At 34.3% G+C, this 17,831-nt stretch overlaps 1 protein-coding gene across 2 annotated transcripts; it reads left to right on the top strand.

Moving 5' to 3' along the window:
* The first annotated feature begins 3,115 nt into the window (after positions 1-3,115).
* On the top strand, positions 3,116-16,503 carry LOC137728799 (metal transporter Nramp7.2-like). Of its 2 annotated transcripts, XM_068467571.2 has the most exons (14): positions 3,116-3,409; positions 4,937-5,107; positions 5,211-5,289; positions 5,572-5,612; positions 5,956-6,034; positions 6,346-6,450; positions 7,293-7,402; positions 7,498-7,679; positions 7,852-7,921; positions 8,934-9,107; positions 14,817-14,921; positions 15,101-15,232; positions 15,330-15,425; positions 15,809-16,503. In XM_068467571.2, exons 2-14 carry the CDS (start codon positions 4,958-4,960, stop codon positions 16,133-16,135), a joined length of 1,650 nt encoding a protein of 549 aa, XP_068323672.2. In that variant the 5' UTR covers positions 3,116-3,409; positions 4,937-4,957; the 3' UTR covers positions 16,136-16,503. The 2 variants fall into 2 exon arrangements, with proteins under 2 accessions (XP_068323672.2, XP_088542215.1); XM_088686089.1 differs by lacking the exon at positions 3,116-3,409 and having other exon boundaries at positions 4,886-5,107; positions 5,214-5,289.
* The last annotated feature ends 1,328 nt before the right edge of the window (positions 16,504-17,831 follow it).

Below are 17,831 nucleotides of genomic sequence, written 5' to 3'. Positions count from 1 at the left end.
TAAACAAGATGTGAAATCAGTAGATCAAAAATTGTATTATGATGTATGTACCTAGTCTAAGCACTCCTCTGGCTTTTTGTGTTAAATTTATGAATGATTTAACCATTAGTGTTATATATATATATATATATATATATGTACTAGCAAAGGTCACACACTCTATGTGTCAGAAATATAATTTTTATTTTTATTATTCTCAAAGATTGTTTAAAAAAAATTATTGGTAGGAGTTATGTAGCCATAAAAAATAAAATAAAATAAAATAAAAACAAACAAACAAATGAAAAGGGCTTGAAAACTTTGAGTTTTAATAATAAGGAAAAAATAAAGGGTAAAGTGAATAGTACCAGGATTGACTTTTTAGTGTAATTTTTCGTTAAAGGAAATAATACCAGCAGCTTTTCGTTAAAGTTCCCTAAAAAAAAGTGTTGGCAGTTATGGAGAGAGAGAGAGAGAGAGAGAGAGAGAGAGTTTAGAGGGTTGTGATAAAGTGACATGGCTGTGAGATTTAAAAAAAAACAACTAAAAGGAATTTGTTCGAAATTACTTGAATGCCTCCATTTTTTTTTCTTTTCTCATATTTTTTTTCAATTATGTAGTAAAGGTTATAATTGTAATTTCATTGGTTTTTGGTTGACAAAGTGAGTTATATAAATATGTAGTTTAGACATAAGGTCATTTTGATTCCGGTCCTTAATCAACATAATTGATAGACTAAAACCTTGTGTTGCTTACATATATTGATCGAGGTCCTTAACATCATTTAAGGGATTTTACTCATGCATTTAATGTCCCACAAATTATGAAATTTAAACAAATTCAAATAATATTTTTAAAATGTAATAAATACTTTAAAATAAATATTGGAGTAATATTATTCTTCACAAAATTATAGCAAGAAAATAATGTACCCACATAATTATTAACATATTTTAAAAAATAATGACTGATAGATTTTTTTTTTTTTGAGTCGAGCGATGGCGTTAGTAAATTAGATTTTAAATTAGCTATTGACGGTTCAAACCTACGCTGTCATGCAAGGGCACAACACATTTCCACCACTGTGGTAAAGTGCCACTTGCAATGACTGATAGATTTTAAAACATAAAATAAATACATATAATTAGCATGGGTACATTTAGCAAAAATAAAAATGGGTACAAATAACACTATTACAATATTAGCTTTAGGTGGCGGATATTAGAAAAATCATGTCGGATAAATTATATTCGACACATCATTTAATTAGCGGCGAATATTAGAAAATCATGTCGATTATAACCGACAGTATTTTTGAATCATTTTTTTAAATATTTTTTATAGATTCTGGCGGTTTTTAAGTTAATGGTGGCTGTTACAACCGACAGAAATTGACTATGTTATTATTTTACATTTTGGCGGATATTATTTTAGTATTCTGACAGTTATAACCGACAGAAATGAAAATTTTATTATTTTAAAATGTTATATTGATTAAAAATAAATAAATAAACACATAGTTTAAATATAATTTTTTTCACTCATGACCCTAAAGCCTAATGAACCCAACTCCCACGAGCCATAAATTTTCTGAGAGAATAATAACAACAGACTACAATCTGAAGCTCAAACATTTTTGTAATAAGGATTATGTTCCCTCACAGGCAAGCAACAAGATACAAGGAAATTCAAACAATTTTTTTCATTGCGTCACAAAGACCATTGTCTGGCACTTAAACACACATGAACATCTGGTGTACTCTATCATGTCTGATTTTATTATTTTAAAATTTTATATTGATTATAAATAAATAAATAAAAACATGCTTTAAATTTTTTTTTTTTGACTCATGGCCCTATCGGATATAACCGACATGAACAAAGCAAAATTTTGGATGGCCGCTAGAATAATCTCTAAATGTTTTTTTTTTGGCAATTTTTTACACATTCTATCTCGGAGTATATACAAACATATTTGACGGTTGGATCGTTGAAACTAGTTTCGTAGAATGCATATCCTATCAAATTGATAGATTTAACAAACACTTAAGAGTTAATGTTATACTTCCATTAAGTATAAAATAAGATTTATCCACTAGTGTAAATATTTTAAATTGAAGATTGAATTCATTCATTGCATTCTTATAGGGTCAAAGAGCGTAGCTGTAAAAAAATCATCAAAATCGGAGCTAAAATAACCGTTAAATTGTGATTTTTCGTTTATAACCATTGAAAATTTTTGTTTCGTTACCTAATCTCTGAATGTTTGTTTTTTGCGATTTGTTATGTATGCGATCTTGAAGTGTGTACAAACAAGTTTTATTTATTCGTACTATTTATATTATTATTTTATTAGCTTCCGCACTGTGCACATGGTTACGTCACTTCCACGTGATGGCCAGCATGCCCTAATCTCGATCAGGGTGTGTCACCATTACCTAATCTTTGAATGTTTTTTTATTTTTTATTTTTTACGTATGCAATTGTAGTATCTACAAACAAGTTTGACGGTTAGATCATGGAAACTAGTTTCGTAGAATACATATCTTCGTTAAATTTGCCTAAATTTTGAAGTGGGAAAAGTAATTTGTGCTAAATGTTTATTGATGTTTTTCAAGTATTGATTAGACAATATTTAGTTTGTGTGACAACATTTTTATTGTACAATTATCTTTTTGTTTCTTTATCGCATATTTTACATGGGTTTTTATCTATTAAGCCAAACAATTATTTATTTAATTTTTAAAATGTATTCTATTTAAATACATATTATTTATTTATTTATTAAACCAAACAATTATTATTTTATTTTTAAAAATCGTAACAAAATTTTTTTTTGGGGGGGGGGGGGGGGGGGGAATTTAAAATTTTGGGAGGGAATTTTGGGGGGATTTTGCCACCATTTTTTTTCTGTCGGTTTTTATTTTAAAAAAAATTTCTGTCGGTTTTAAACGAAAATAATGAAAATTTTCCAAAATAAAACCCCTCCATCTCTTCCTTGCGCCGATGCCTTCTCCCTTCCCCTTTTCTTCCCCCTTTTCGCCTCTCCTCATTTCCTTCTCCTTTTTATATTTTTTGTTGAGCATTCTCCCTTCTCCTTTTAATTTACAAATAAGAGAAAAACTAGAGCAATGCCGACACATAAGCGCACCATGAGGCCATAGAAGATGATCCACCGCAAAACTACCGAGAAAACAGCCACGAAACACCCCAAGACGAAGAAAGTACGTTTTATTTCTTCCAACTCCAAATTCGTCCAACCCACCACATACAAACACCGTACACGCACGTTTCTTCTTCCCCGTTACATGGTTTTTGGATTTTTGCTTTCTTTGATTCTTTGTGTTGTTGCTTCATCTGTTCTTTCTCCTTCTTTGTGCTCCTCAGTGTCCGATCGAAGCCCGTTACAGAGCACCAAAGAGAAAGACGAGTGAGCCTCTCTTTTTTGTTCATTGTTTTTCTCATTCTTTTATTTATGGTGGTCGTTTCCGTTGATTATGTAAGTGTTTGATTTTTGAATGCTGTGTGTGATTTGGGATCTCCATGCTTTTCTTCGTTCCTCTATTTATGGAAGATGTGGGTTTTCTCTTCTGTTTTTCTGGGATGGATTGTTGTGTTTTGTGTTGGGAAGAAGATTGGTGGAGTTGAGTTTTGGATCTTTTGAATTCGAGCTTCAAATTCCATCGTGCATGGGGGTTCAATGCCTAATCTGGTTTGCTCATTAGCTGCAGATTCTGATTTCAAGCATAAGGGGAGAAGAATGCTCAGTGAGAAGAAGAAGGGAGAATGCTGTCATGTCCTTTTTATTTTTTTATTATTAATATATTTGTTGTCGGCTTTATCCGACAGAGAATGCTTTACTTATTCATTATTAATATTTCCTGTCGGTTGATAATCATATTTTCCATCCAAACAAAACAACAAATCTAAACCCAATTTCCCTTTGGCTAACCAAAAAAATCCCACTACACACTACCCAAACAGAAACACACACACGCACATCAGTTGCGTAAATTATATGTTAAATTTGCTAACTAAGTGTTATTTCTCCTTACTTTCTGTTGATTAACGCGAACTTATAAGCAATAGATAATTTTGTAGTAGTGTTAAACTTTAAAAAATATGGATATAAAAAGAAATTAATATAAGGGTTCAAATTAAAATTGAAAAGAAAATTGGTACAAATTTAAAAAGGATTGCAATTAAAAATGGGTACAAACTAAAAATAAAAATATATGACAAAAATTTTAGCCATAATTATAAATATTCCAAATGTAACATTTCTAAACCTAAATGAATATATTTAGAAATAAAGAATATTTTATTATTGAAATAATTAATGACGTTTATTAAAACTTAAGGACTTTAATAAAAAATTGAAATGAAATAAGGTTTTAATTAATGGAGTAACAAAAAAGGAATGAGAACCTAATTTCTCTTTAGAAATACATGTCTGTGTATATATCTTATATGTATATTATGCTTGAAAGGCTCACGCCTTAAAACGCCTTGCTTTACGCAGACACTTGTAAAAACATTTGCTTTCTGTAATTGATAGAGTTGAGGTTCAAGACCATATTGGTACAGATCAAGTCTTATTCACACTATAGCATATACAATATCCAATAATTTATGGTTTTTCTTTCCAGAAAACCTGGAGTCTGCAGTCATGGTTAACTGGAACAGTAGTTTAGAGCTACAGTAATTAATTAATTATAAAACAAAGGGATGGTAGAGAGAAAATAAGATAAATACACACACACACACATGTAGGAAGTGCCCTGTCCTCTATGCTACGTCGAGAAAGACACATTAGAGCAGATTAGAGGGATTGCATTATTATTATTTTTATAATTGCATGCACTATATAGTTACCTCTATATATATATATATATATATATATATATATCTCCTCACATTCAGGCAATACACTACTCAATTTCACTAGCTGCTGCAGATCACAGACACAGAGAGAGAGATGGAAAACAAAAAACAAGATCAGCAACAGAGAGCGAGTACAGATGGAGCTTCCAAACGCATATCAGCCACCTATTCAGAACCTACACCACCCAGCGAACACTTTGATCTTGACCTTGATCATAATACTGACCCTAAGGATGAACCTCAGGTAATTTAATCTCTCTTTCTCTCTCTCTCTCTTAATTTTATTAAGTTTATCAACAGAATAAAATGTTCTAAGTTTGTTGATTAATTATTCCGATGATCACTAGAAGCCTGGATGGAGAAAGTTTCTAGCACATGTTGGCCCTGGCTTCCTTGTCTCTTTGGCTTACCTTGATCCTGGCAACTGTGAGTCTCTCTCTCCATGTGTTAAATACATGAAAAGTTTTGCTAAACTGTAAATTTGAACCACTGATTAATTTTATTCTCATCTGAATGTGGGATTCAATTTTACAATTTGACAATATAGTCTAGTAAAAACACATTAACCCACATAAATATATATAACTCAGTCAACCTTTCATAACAATATTTGCATGTGTACGTCCGTACATATATATGTATTAGTCTTTATGCTTTTTGTTCTTCATTTATTGACAAAAGTATGTGCTGTTTATGGTAATCTTACAGTGGAAACTGATCTCCAAGCTGGAGCAAATCACGGATACGAGGTAATAAAACAAAATTCAGAAAGGCAAAATAAAATTTGAAAAAATAAGATAATTATTAAAAGTAAGCATTAAGAACAAGGAAAAAGATCAAAAATGATATTCTTATCTTTTATTTGTACTATCATTTATACCATCTCTTTAATAGAGATGGAACCCATATATATTAGCAGACTCTACCTCTAGTAGAGAGATGCGGTACAAATAATGGTAAAAATAGATAGTAAGTGCAACATCACTAAAAAAAATAGCGAGGATTAATTGATCGAATTCTTTACATGTATTTAGCATGCAAAAGAAAAGGCGGAGCAGTGGTCTTATTATATATTTTGCTCTGTATTTTCAGCTGCTATGGGTGATTCTTATTGGATTGATCTTCGCTCTCATAATCCAGTCGCTCTCAGCAAACCTTGGTGTGACAACTGGTATGAAATGGATAAACATTATTCTAATCTTAAAAAATAGCACAGATATTAATAATATTCTATATTATATAACTACATAGCTAGGGGAAATTGTATAATAAATAAATAGAATCAAGTTTGTTCGTTTTTGTTGTTGTTAACACAAATGGATTGGAGGATACAGATAAGATAAACAGGTGATATGATGATAAGAGAGGAGAGAAATAAACTGAAGATTATATTATTCTGCACGTAAAAGGAAAATTGAAGATCTCTATTATTGGTTTATTTTTTATTTAAATAATATTTATATTTTTCCATTTAAATTTCAGGGAAACATTTGTCAGAATTATGCAAGGCGGAATACCCACCATTTGTGAAGTATTGTTTGTGGTTGCTAGCAGAAGTAGCCGTCATAGCGGCTGACATACCCGAAGGCAAATATATATTCACTTCAAATTTAATTCATGTTTATGCATAATGTATAAGAGAAAAAAAATAAAGAAATAGAAGAAAAAATATTAACAAATGTTTGTATCTCTATATAATATATAGTATAGGTGATGATTCTTTTAAAGAGTTTCATAATGACAATTCTTTTAAGGGACATCTTGGATACGGTCCCTAATTATCAATATTATTTGACTGAAACTTTGTTGGTTTTCAACTTTTTATCGAAGTCCCTGAAATTAATGTGATAATGTATTTCTATGTAGGTTACTATATTTTTTAAATTAAAAATTGAAATTTATAGTTGTTTGTATTAATTAGATTTTAAATATAAAAAAACCCATAATTTGTGGATTAAAATTATTAAAATATAAATTATACTCTGCAATATATTGTGTGTGTGTGTGTGTGTAAACATTACATGAATGGGTACACATAATATTAAAAAATTGGAAACCTTTTTATAAAAAATTAAGGGGTACAAACTTATTCTAATTTTTCTTTTTTTTATTTTGGAATTGTTTTGAATTGAAAATTATTTAGGAGTTTAATAAAGGTGTGAGTATTAAAATCCTAAATCAATTATTAATTTTTATTTTAAAAATTATGTAACTAACATGTAAATTCATTATTACATTAATGCTAGGGACCTTGATCAAAATTTGAAAACTAATAAGGTTTCAATCAAAGAACATTAGTAACTAAGGACCGGATACTAATTATTTTTCCTCCTTTTAAAGAGTATCGTTGTGACGAGTCTTTTAAAGATTATCGTAGACTAACCCTATGTGAACAAGTTATAACGACGATTCTAAATTTTGGCATGCAGTTATTGGCACAGCGTTTGCCCTAAATATACTGTTCAATATTCCAGTTTGGACTGGAGTACTCTTAACTGGTTTCAGTACTCTTCTCCTTCTTGGCCTGCAGAAATATGGGGTAATTTAATATATCATTTAATTTGTTTTATTCATGTGTATTTAATTTATTCGTTTACGTATGTATGTTTGTGGTTGCATTATGTATATGGGCAGGTGAGGAAGCTGGAAATGCTGATAGCAGTGCTGGTGTTTGTGATGGCTGCCTGTTTCTTTGGGGAAATGAGTTATGTGAAGCCTCCGGCATCCGGCGTGCTCAAAGGCATGTTCATCCCTAAGCTTAGCGGCCAGGGAGCCACCGGAGATGCCATTGCCCTCTTGGGTGCCCTTGTTATGCCGTAAGTACATGTCTCGACAAATGCTTATGCTATCAAACTACAACTTCAATCAATGAAAATACTTAAAATTTAATCAATACTTACATCATCTAATTTTTTATACATATTCTATGATAATATGTTGCTAGCTACGCTTGTTGTCTATATTATCTAACACTTTACTATTTGACAGGCACAATCTTTTTCTCCACTCAGCTCTTGTGCTTTCAAGGAAAATTCCAAAATCTGTCCGTGGCATCAACGTAAGCCCCATATATTAATCAGCTTTTCTATTCAATTAGATTACAAATAAATAATTTATACAATTTTAAATGGCATGAAGATCCAAGTAGTTGGTTGAAAATCTCTTATAATAGTTAAATAAGTTATAGAACTAATTATCAACTTAATTCATGCTAAACTGTTTATGACCTTGTCTAAAACACTTACAATTATATAAAATATTGTAAAGTTAATATAGTTTGAGGAACCTCCTGATGTCCTATAGGATGCCATCTTCTATGAATCCCAGTTGTACTCGAGTTTTTATTTAGTACTAGCCTCTTATGACAAGCTTATGCGTGTGGCAATTGACCTTTTGTATGTTAAATTAAAGTTTTTTATGGTTTTTTTTTTTTTTACAAAATAAATTAAGAAGATCAAGTTTTTGATTTATATATGTCCTATTTCAAAAATTTGAAAACAAATTAGAAGTTAAACATAAAACCACCTACATGGGGGTTTTGTTATTTTTTTTCGAAGTTTAAAATTTCAAATTCATTCAAAATGTTTTAAATTTTCATTCATTCAAAGTTAATATTTGTTGAATTATGTTAACTCCTTTTAATTTAATTGTAATTGTAAAATTCATGAGGGGCAATTTATGGTATTTTGAATGTTTCACCATTTTGGAGTGCTTCCTTTATATATGTAGTATGAATAAAAAATAAAAAATAAAAAGTTGATTATTTTGTATTTTTTTTTTACAAGATTATTTTTTATTTATTATTAGTTTGATTTTTCTTTTGAAATTTTCAATTATAAGTGAGAAGCATGATGCATGCATCTACTTTCAAAAAATAATATATCACACAAAGATATCTTATCTAGGTAAATAATAAATATAAATCTAAAAGATTATTACAATACTTATGGAATATACCAATATATATATATAGCGTATACATATACTATATGGCCGCCATTACCGTACAAGTTCCTTAATTGATGCTTCGTATAGTGTTTATTTAACACTAATTAATTGCATTTTTGCAGGATGCGTGTCGATATTTCTTGATAGAGAGTGGATTTGCATTATTTGTAGCATTTTTAATCAATGTTGCTATTGTCTCCGTATCCGGCACCGTTTGCCACCATAGCAAGCTCTCGGATAAGGACAACGACACATGCAGTGATCTTACTCTCAATTCTGCTTCCTTTCTTCTCCAGGTACCAACTAATCACCTTCGTCCCTCTAATCTACATTACACGCATGTGCATTCATATATATATATATATATGCTAGCTTCATAGCAAGTGTTAGGAATGTCGGTACTGCAAGATAGAGAATGCTCAAAGCACAGTAGAAAATGGACACTAAAAATTTATGTGGTTTGGCAATTTATGCCTACGTCCACGAAACAAGGATCAATCTTCACTATATGAAAAAGATGAGTACAACAAGAGTAGTCTTACCAAGCCAAAGACAAGGCTTGATGGATACAAGCAAGTATAACACACACTTTCTATCACTCTAAACTTCGCTCACACAACGTGTAGCAGAACACTCTCACTCTTGCTCTTGGAGTGGAACTCTAGCTTTGGACTTGATCATTTTCTACTCACTTCTTTCTTGATTGGTTACATCACTACAACATCACACCCATATTTATAGGTGAGAGCTTGGCATTCTATTAGTTTCTAGCTTCTAGTATATTCTACAAATCTCTAGCTTAGAAAATTCTAGACTAGCCATCCTACTTTGCATGCTAGAATTTTCTAGAATATGCATGTACCACCAGACTTAAACTTTGCTAGAAGTATCTAGCACATGCATGCTCTTTCATGGGAACCGACTTAACACATGCTAGAATTGTCTAGCATGCTCCAATCACCTCGCTTGCTTTCTAGAATAATATAGAACATTCATCATGGGCTGGACCATATACCAACAATCTCCCCCTCCAGTCCATAAGGGAGGAATTCATGACTCTAAGTTACCTGGAGTCCATCCTAGCAGCCTTAATGCAGAATTACAACTTTGATTTTGTGACTACCTTTGTCAACATGTCTGAGGAATTATTATCAGTATGAATCTTCTTCAGCTGTAGCAGCTTGTTCTCGATAGCATCTTTAATCCAGTGATAATGAATATCAATGTGCTTGGTTCGTGAATGATATGTAGTGTTCTTGCTCAAATCCAAAGCACTCTGACTATCACAATAAACGCCATAACCATTTTGCTTCAAACCCAACTCTTGGAGAAACCGCTTCAGCCATAACAACTCCTTGTATGCTTCTGTAGCGGCTATGTATTCAGCCTCGGTTATGGACAAAGCAACACACTTTTGCATCTTGGATTGCCATGAGACAACTCCCTGCAAAAGTAAACAAGTACCCAGACGTAGATTTTCTACCATCTAGGTCACTTCCCATGTCAGCATCTGTAAATCCTTCCAAGATTGGTTTAGAACCACCAAAGCACAAGCACATCTTAGAAGTCCCCTTCAAATATCTGAGAATCCACTTAACAGCCTCCTAGTGGTCTTTCCCTGGATTAGAGAGAAACCTGCTCACCATACCTACTGCATGAGCAATATCTGGCCGTGTGCACACCATTGCAAGCATGATACTTCATACCGCTGAAGAGTAGGGAACAACTGCCATTTTCTCCTTTTCTTCATATGTTTTTGGACACGACTTTTTGCTCAACTTGATATGATTGGGTAAAGGTGAGCTTACCGGTTTAGCTGCTTTCATGTTGAACCTTTCAAGCAACCGTTCAATATACTTTCTTGTGACAGCCACAACTTCTTGGATTTTCTATCACAAATTATCTCCATGCCCAAAATCTGCTTGGCTGGCCCTAAGTCCTTCATGTCAAAGAACTTAGATAACTCTTCTTTGAGCTTTTTAATCATAGAAGCATCTTGACCAACAATCAACATGTCATCAACATAAAGCAATAAAATGATGAATTTACCTCCAGAAAATTGTTTGATATAGACAGAAGAGTCTGCATGAGTTCTTTTGTACCCATTACTCACCATGAATGAGTTGAACTTCTTATTGCACTGTATTGGAGCCTGCTTAAGACCATATAAGCTTTTCTTGAGCTTGCACACCAAATTTTCTTTACCTTTGACTTCAAAGCTTTTGGGTTGCTCCATATTTATCTCCTCTTCTAAATTGCCGTGGAAAAATGCAGTTTTAACGTCTAACTGATCGAGCCCAAGATCCATGCTTGCTGTCATACCAAAGATAACTCGAATAGAAGTCATTTTCACCACCGGTGAGAAAATCTCATCAAAGTCAACTCCTTTCTTTTGACCAAAACCTTTGACAACCAAACGAGCCTTGTACCTTGTCATGTTGTCGTCTCTTTTCAATTTGAACACCCAATTGTTTTTCAATGCTTTTCTGCCCTTTGGAAGCTCCACCATCTCATAGGTATCATTCTTTAATAAGGAATCCATCTCTAACTCCATCACCTTCATCCATCTGTCACTGTCGTTATGAGCTCTGGCCTCCTCATAAGTTTCGGGCTCTCCATAATTAGTCAACATGATATACTCTAATGAAGAATACTTGGTAGACGATTTTCAACTTCTACTAGATCTTTTGACCTGGTCTTCATTCTCTTGAGAGGCTAGAGGCTCCCCCTGATTGGGTTCCCCTTGAATCTGCTCTTCAGGCTCCCTTTGATCAGCAATTTCATGGTCTGGCTCATCTTGATCAGACTCCCCCTAATCAGCATTATCTAGTTCTGCAGGCACTTCATTGGCAGTTGCTTCAGGGATGTCACCATGACTTTCTTCATCTGAAGCTAATGGATCAACTCCTCTGACTACGTCATCTGGCTATGCATCTCTATCTAAATCCCTAATTGTTTGATCTTCATATAAGATTACATCTCTGCTTCTGATAAACTTATTCTGGTATGGGTCTCATAATCTGTAACCAAAATCTTCACCGCCATAACCAAGAAAGATGCATGGTGTAGCTTTGTAGTCTAACTTCGATCTCTGCTAATTGGGCACATGCACAAAAGCTTTGCAACCAAACACCTTCAAATGAGAGTAAGACACATCATTACCAGTCCATACTCTCTGTGGAACATCAAGACCTAATGGTACTAATGGAGATCGGTTGATCAAATAGCAAGCTGTCCTTACAGCTTCACCCCAGAACTATTTAGATAACTTTGCAGTCCTCAGCATACACCTAACTTTCTCCATGATGGTTCGGTTCATTCTTTCAGCAACACCGTTATGTTGTGGAGTTCCAGGAACTATCTTCTCATGATGTATGCCATGTTTCACACAATACTCTCTAAACTGGTGAGATGTGTACTTGCCGCCATTGTCACTACAAAGGCACTTGAGAGGTTTCCCAGTTTCCCTCTCCACCATGGCATGGAACTCCTGGAATGTCTAAAACACCTGGTCCTTAGATTTCAACAAAAACACCCAAACCCTTCGTGAAGCATCATCAATATAAGTAACAAAATATTTATTTCTTCCAAGTGACTCAACTTCCATGGGAACACACACATCTGAATAAACAAGATCTAATAAATTTCCTTTATTTGTAGATGGAACAGAAAAAAAAAAACTAACTTTTCTTTGTTTACCGAATAAACAATGCTCACAAGAGTTTAACAGCGTACCTTTGGCAAAGGGAATGTAAGACTTCTTTGCCAGAACTTGTAGGCCTTTCTCGCTCATGTGGCCTAGCCTCTTATGCCACAAGTCTAGAGATGAGTCCTCCACAGCATTTAACTCACCTTTCAAAACCTTAGCATTTGACCAATATAACGTACAACAAATTCGTGCTCTTGCTACCACCATTAAGCCTTTAGTAAGCTTTAATTTTCCTTCGCCAATATGGTGATAATATCCTTGTTGATCAAGGGTACCAATGGATATCAGATTGAGACGTATATCAGGAATATGTCTCACATCTTTCAACATCAACTGGCAGCCGAGATTAGTTCTTAGGCAAATATCACCAATTCCAAGAATTTTGGAATAGCTTTCATTCCCCATCTTCACTATTCCAAAGTCACCTTCTTTGTATGTACTGAAGAACTCCCATTTGGATGTAGCATGGAAGGAAGCTCCATTGTCAAAGATTCATTCAATATCTCTGTCAGAATCACCCATATGCAAACATTCACCAACAGACAATATTTCTGGTACATCACCACATATGACAGCGATGGTATTGCCAGTATCATCTTTCTTCTGATTGTTTCCTTCCCTTTGCTCTCTCTTCTAAACTTGACAATTTTTCTTCATATGGCCTTCTTTGCCACGATGGTGACATGCACTCTACTCTAGGCCCTCTACTCTTGCTTCTTCTGCAGTTCTCTGTGACAAATACTTGGCTACTATCTATGCTAGAAGTCTTTTTCCTTGTTTCTTCATTAAGCATGCTATTTTTAACATTATCAAGAGTAAGAACACCATTAGGAGCAGAGTTACTTACACTCACCACAAAGGTCTCCCAACTGTCTAGCAAGGATCCAAGTAACAAGAGCGCTTGCAGCTCATCCTCAATCGTCATGTTCATAGTAGCCAACTAGTTGATGATATTCTGGAAATTGTTCAAGTGTTCTGCTGCACTTAAACCATCCTTGTACTTCACATTGATGAGCTCTTTGATCAAGAAAGCTTTCTTGGTTGAGGTCTTCTTCTCGAACAAGGACTTAAGCTTCGTCCACCCATTGTCTAATCGTGCCAATTGCCTTGCGATTTATCTTCTTCCACTTGGCATCGAACATGCTCTCAGGCTTAGCGGCATGTCTTTCAATTGGCTCATGCAGATCCTTGTAATAGAGAATGTCCTCTATCCTTGGCTTCCATGTTACCCAATTGGAGTTGGTGAGTTTGATCATAGTGCCACTTCCTTCCATCTCGTAGTACGAGCCTACCGGGCTCTGATACCACTTGTTAGGAATGTCGATACTACAAGATAGAGAATGCTCAAAGTAAAGTAGAAAATGGACACCAAGAATTTATGTAGTTCAGCAATTCATGCCTACATCCATGAAACAAGGATCAATCTTCACTATATGAAAAAGATGAGTACAACAAGAGTAGTCTTACCAAGCTAAAGACAAGGCTTGATGGATACAAGCAAGTATAACACACACTTTCTATCTCTCTAAACTTCGCTCACACAATGTGTAGTGGAACACTCTCACTCTCGCTCTTGGAGTGGAACTCTAGCTTTGGACTTGATCATTTTCTACTCACTTCTTTCTTGATTGGTTACATCACTACAACATCACACCCATATTTATAGGTGAGGGCTTGGCATTCTAGTAGTTTCTAGCTTCTAGTATATTCTACAAATCTCTAGCTTAGAAAATTCAAGACTAGCCATCCTACTTTGCATGCTAGAATTTTCTAGAATATGTATGCACCACCAGACTTAAACTTTTCTAGAAGTATCTAGCACATGCATGCTCTTTCATGGGAACCGACTGAACACATGCTAGGATTGTCTAGCATGCTCTAGTCTCCTCGCTTGCTTTCTAGAATAATCTAGAACATTCATCATGGGCTGGACCATATACCAACAGCAGGTACCTCATTTTACTATTGCAAAAACGTGATAGGTATAAGACGTCATATAAATTTCACTGTCCTATATGTCTTATAAATTTCACCGTGTTTCTTATTTTTGCTCCAAATACAAGAGTTCTATAGAGTCACCATGATTCTTACGGGGCCTATCATTTTGTTTATGGTACATTAAACAGACTCTCTGCTAAGAAATGGATCATATAAAAAATACTGTTTCCAAATATAAAATCTGACATTGTACAAACTCATCTTATTTATAGAACAGATTGACAGTTTGTAACGTAACAAATAATAAAATATTGTTTCCGAATATAACAGGAGATGACGAATCTATTTATATGTGCAGAATGTGTTGGGACGATCAAGCAAAATCTTGTATGCCATTGCACTATTAGCCTCAGGTCAAAGCTCCACGATTACAGGCACTTACGCAGGACAATTTGTCATGCAGGTTAAATTTAAATTTAAATTGTTCTTCATTTATTATGAGTACTTAAACATAAAATTACAAACTTGAGCGTATGTAAGTTGGCTATAACAGTGTGCTCTCCCCACTACTTTTAAGTTTGAATTTCCTTTCCCGTGGTTAGAGAGTAAACTATAATATTTAAAATTGATGGTGATTTGCAGGGTTTCTTGAACATTAAGATGAAAAAATGGGCTAGAAACTTAATGACGAGGTGCATTGCCATTACACCAAGCCTCATTGTTTCCATTATCGGCGGATCTTCAGGAGCAGGAAGGCTCATTATCATTGCATCGGTTTGTAATTAACTGGATAATTATATTTAATTTTCTTCTCAATCCATATACCAAAAAAATAATTAATTAGAGAGCAAATTTTAAATGCATTTTGCAGATGATACTATCTTTTGAGCTCCCATTTGCTTTAATTCCACTCCTCAAATTCAGCAGTAGTGCCACCAAAATGGGACCTCACAAGAATTCAATCTATGTGAGTGGTATTTTCAGCTCTCTTTGCTTTGCTTCATCTAAATTAGTTAACTGTGGAACCCTTGGAATTAACTAGCTATTAAGTAATAATCGACCAGACACAAAAAGCTTAAGTTGTTAAGAACTTCAGAGTGACAAGTGAGAGATGAAGCTTGGAGGCTTGGACACGAAAGTCTAGTACTATATTATTATTATGGGTCCGTTTGGACGTTATTGTGAGAAGATTCTCACATAAGTGATTATGGCCACTTCCAAACGAGCCCTGTAGAGTAACTAAACCTCGAAAAGTGACTCGTAGATAATACATCCGTAATGTATATCAAACTAACCCGCTAGTAGCTAGTATTGATTGAAACTAACAACGTTGGCACTTTTTGTATGCAGGTCATTGTGACATCATGGATTCTAGGAATGGGAATCATAGGCATCAACATCTACTACCTCAGCACAGGATTTGTAGGGTGGATAATCCACAGCAGTCTACCCAAAGTTGCAACTGTGTTCATTGGGATCTTGGTGTTCCCTTTCATGGCCATTTACATCCTTGCAGTCCTTTACCTAACCCTAAGAAAAGACAGTGTGGTAACTTTTGTTGAGCCCACAAAGAACGACCCGGCAGCCCAAAACCAAATGGAAAATGGGCTTCCCAACTATGGTGAGCCCCCAGTGCCTTTCAGAGAGGACTTGGCTGACATACCTTTACCTCAATAGAGGACGTATATATTTTCATATGCATATGCTTCCCACTTTGCATTACTAGTGTTAGTCGAACCTAATACCCGTTGAACTTTGTACCGGTTCAAGACCTTCGAGGAAAAGAGACGAGCCGTGTTAGTCAAACTTAATACCTGCTGAATCTTTGTACCGTTTCGAGACCTTGAGAGGAAAGGGACCAGCGCTGCACTTAAGAATTAAGATTGTAATGGTTTTTTATGAACTAGAAGATAGAAGCTCTTTAACGAGTAGTAGGACTCTTATGTTGTCTGTGTCACTCCGATAATGTCCCCGATAGGACTATGTGGTGTTCATCATATTGAATAATAAATTATCTAAGGGAAGAATAATCATTTGGTGTATCATGAATCTCTGTTGCAAAGTTGTTCATTTAGATCATAATGTATTTCCTACTGGTCATCTGCAAATTACATCCTCACATTAAGTCATCTATGATCTGCTATTCAGTACTACGGTCTGATAGTATTCCTCTTCACTTATAAGTGATAGGTCTTAAGTTCAAATCTCATGAATGGCGAATTCGATATCAAATTAGGTTGCCCATTGTGTGGCTTAGCCAAATTCCCTTATCCCTTAGTGTAAAATATATCATTGAACTCAAAAAACAAAAAAAAAAAAAAAAAAAAAAAAAGTCATCTATGATCTACCTAGTCATTTGAGTAAACATTGTTCAAGCGTTTTTACGTTGAGACCAAAAAAGACGACATAGTTGTGAAAATGGTAATGCTTTTCATTGATCATAGTACAGGGAGATCATATTTAACAAGGATTCTGAAACAATCTATATACTATTTTTTAGTTGTTAACCTAAAATACACCATTTGACTAATTTAAACATAATTACATAATCAATTACAACAATCAAGGAAAACATATCTTGACAAAATCAAAGGCAAATCATATCTCAACACGCCTCCTCAAGTTGGTGAGTGGATATTGTACACTCCTAACTTGCCAAGCAAAGTTTCAAAGTAGCGTTTCCTAATGGCTTTGTGAACAAGCCAACCAAGTTCGAACTTGTCGGTGTGTACACATCGAAAACTAAACCTGATGTGAGATGTTGTCGTACTAGACGGCAATATAGCTCTATGTGACTCTGGTTCCTCTAGAGTTTATGTTCCCAATCATAATTTTGCTCTAAAGCATATTCTTCATGTGCCTAATTTACAAGAAAATTTGCTATCTACGAATCAGTTCATACTTGATTATTCATGTTCCATTCATCTATATCTGTTTCACTTTACTGTGAAGGATCTTTCTTCGGAGATGATGCTTTTTAAAGGTCCAGTAAGAAATGGGTGTTTTATCCCTTTCATGCCTCTCCCTCTGCTGGCAATCATCTGTTTGTTGCAGCAAATAAAATCTCTCATAAAGTTTGGCATCAAAGGCTGGGGTGGGTCATCCTTCATTCAAAATTCAAAATAAAGTCTCTCAGTCTTTTAATTTTGTTGCTTCTAGTACAAATAAGTGTTTTTGTTCAAACTGTGCTTTAGGGAAATGTTCTAAGCTTTCCTTTGTATCCTCTCATAGCACTGCATGTAAACCACTAGAACTTTTACATACTGATGTTTGGGGGCCAAAATCAGTATCTTCTGTAAGTGGCTATAAGTACTATGTCATCTTTGTTGATATACCAAGTATACTTGGTTCTATCTTATCAAATACAAGTCTG

Source organism: Pyrus communis, chromosome 15 (assembly GCF_041283825.1).
Source record: "Pyrus communis isolate YQ-2024b chromosome 15, ASM4128382v1, whole genome shotgun sequence".
In the NCBI taxonomy this organism is placed as follows: domain Eukaryota; kingdom Viridiplantae; phylum Streptophyta; class Magnoliopsida; order Rosales; family Rosaceae; genus Pyrus; species Pyrus communis.
The sequence above is the reverse complement of the archived record's forward strand: the minus strand, read 5'-3'. Positions and strand labels throughout refer to the sequence as shown.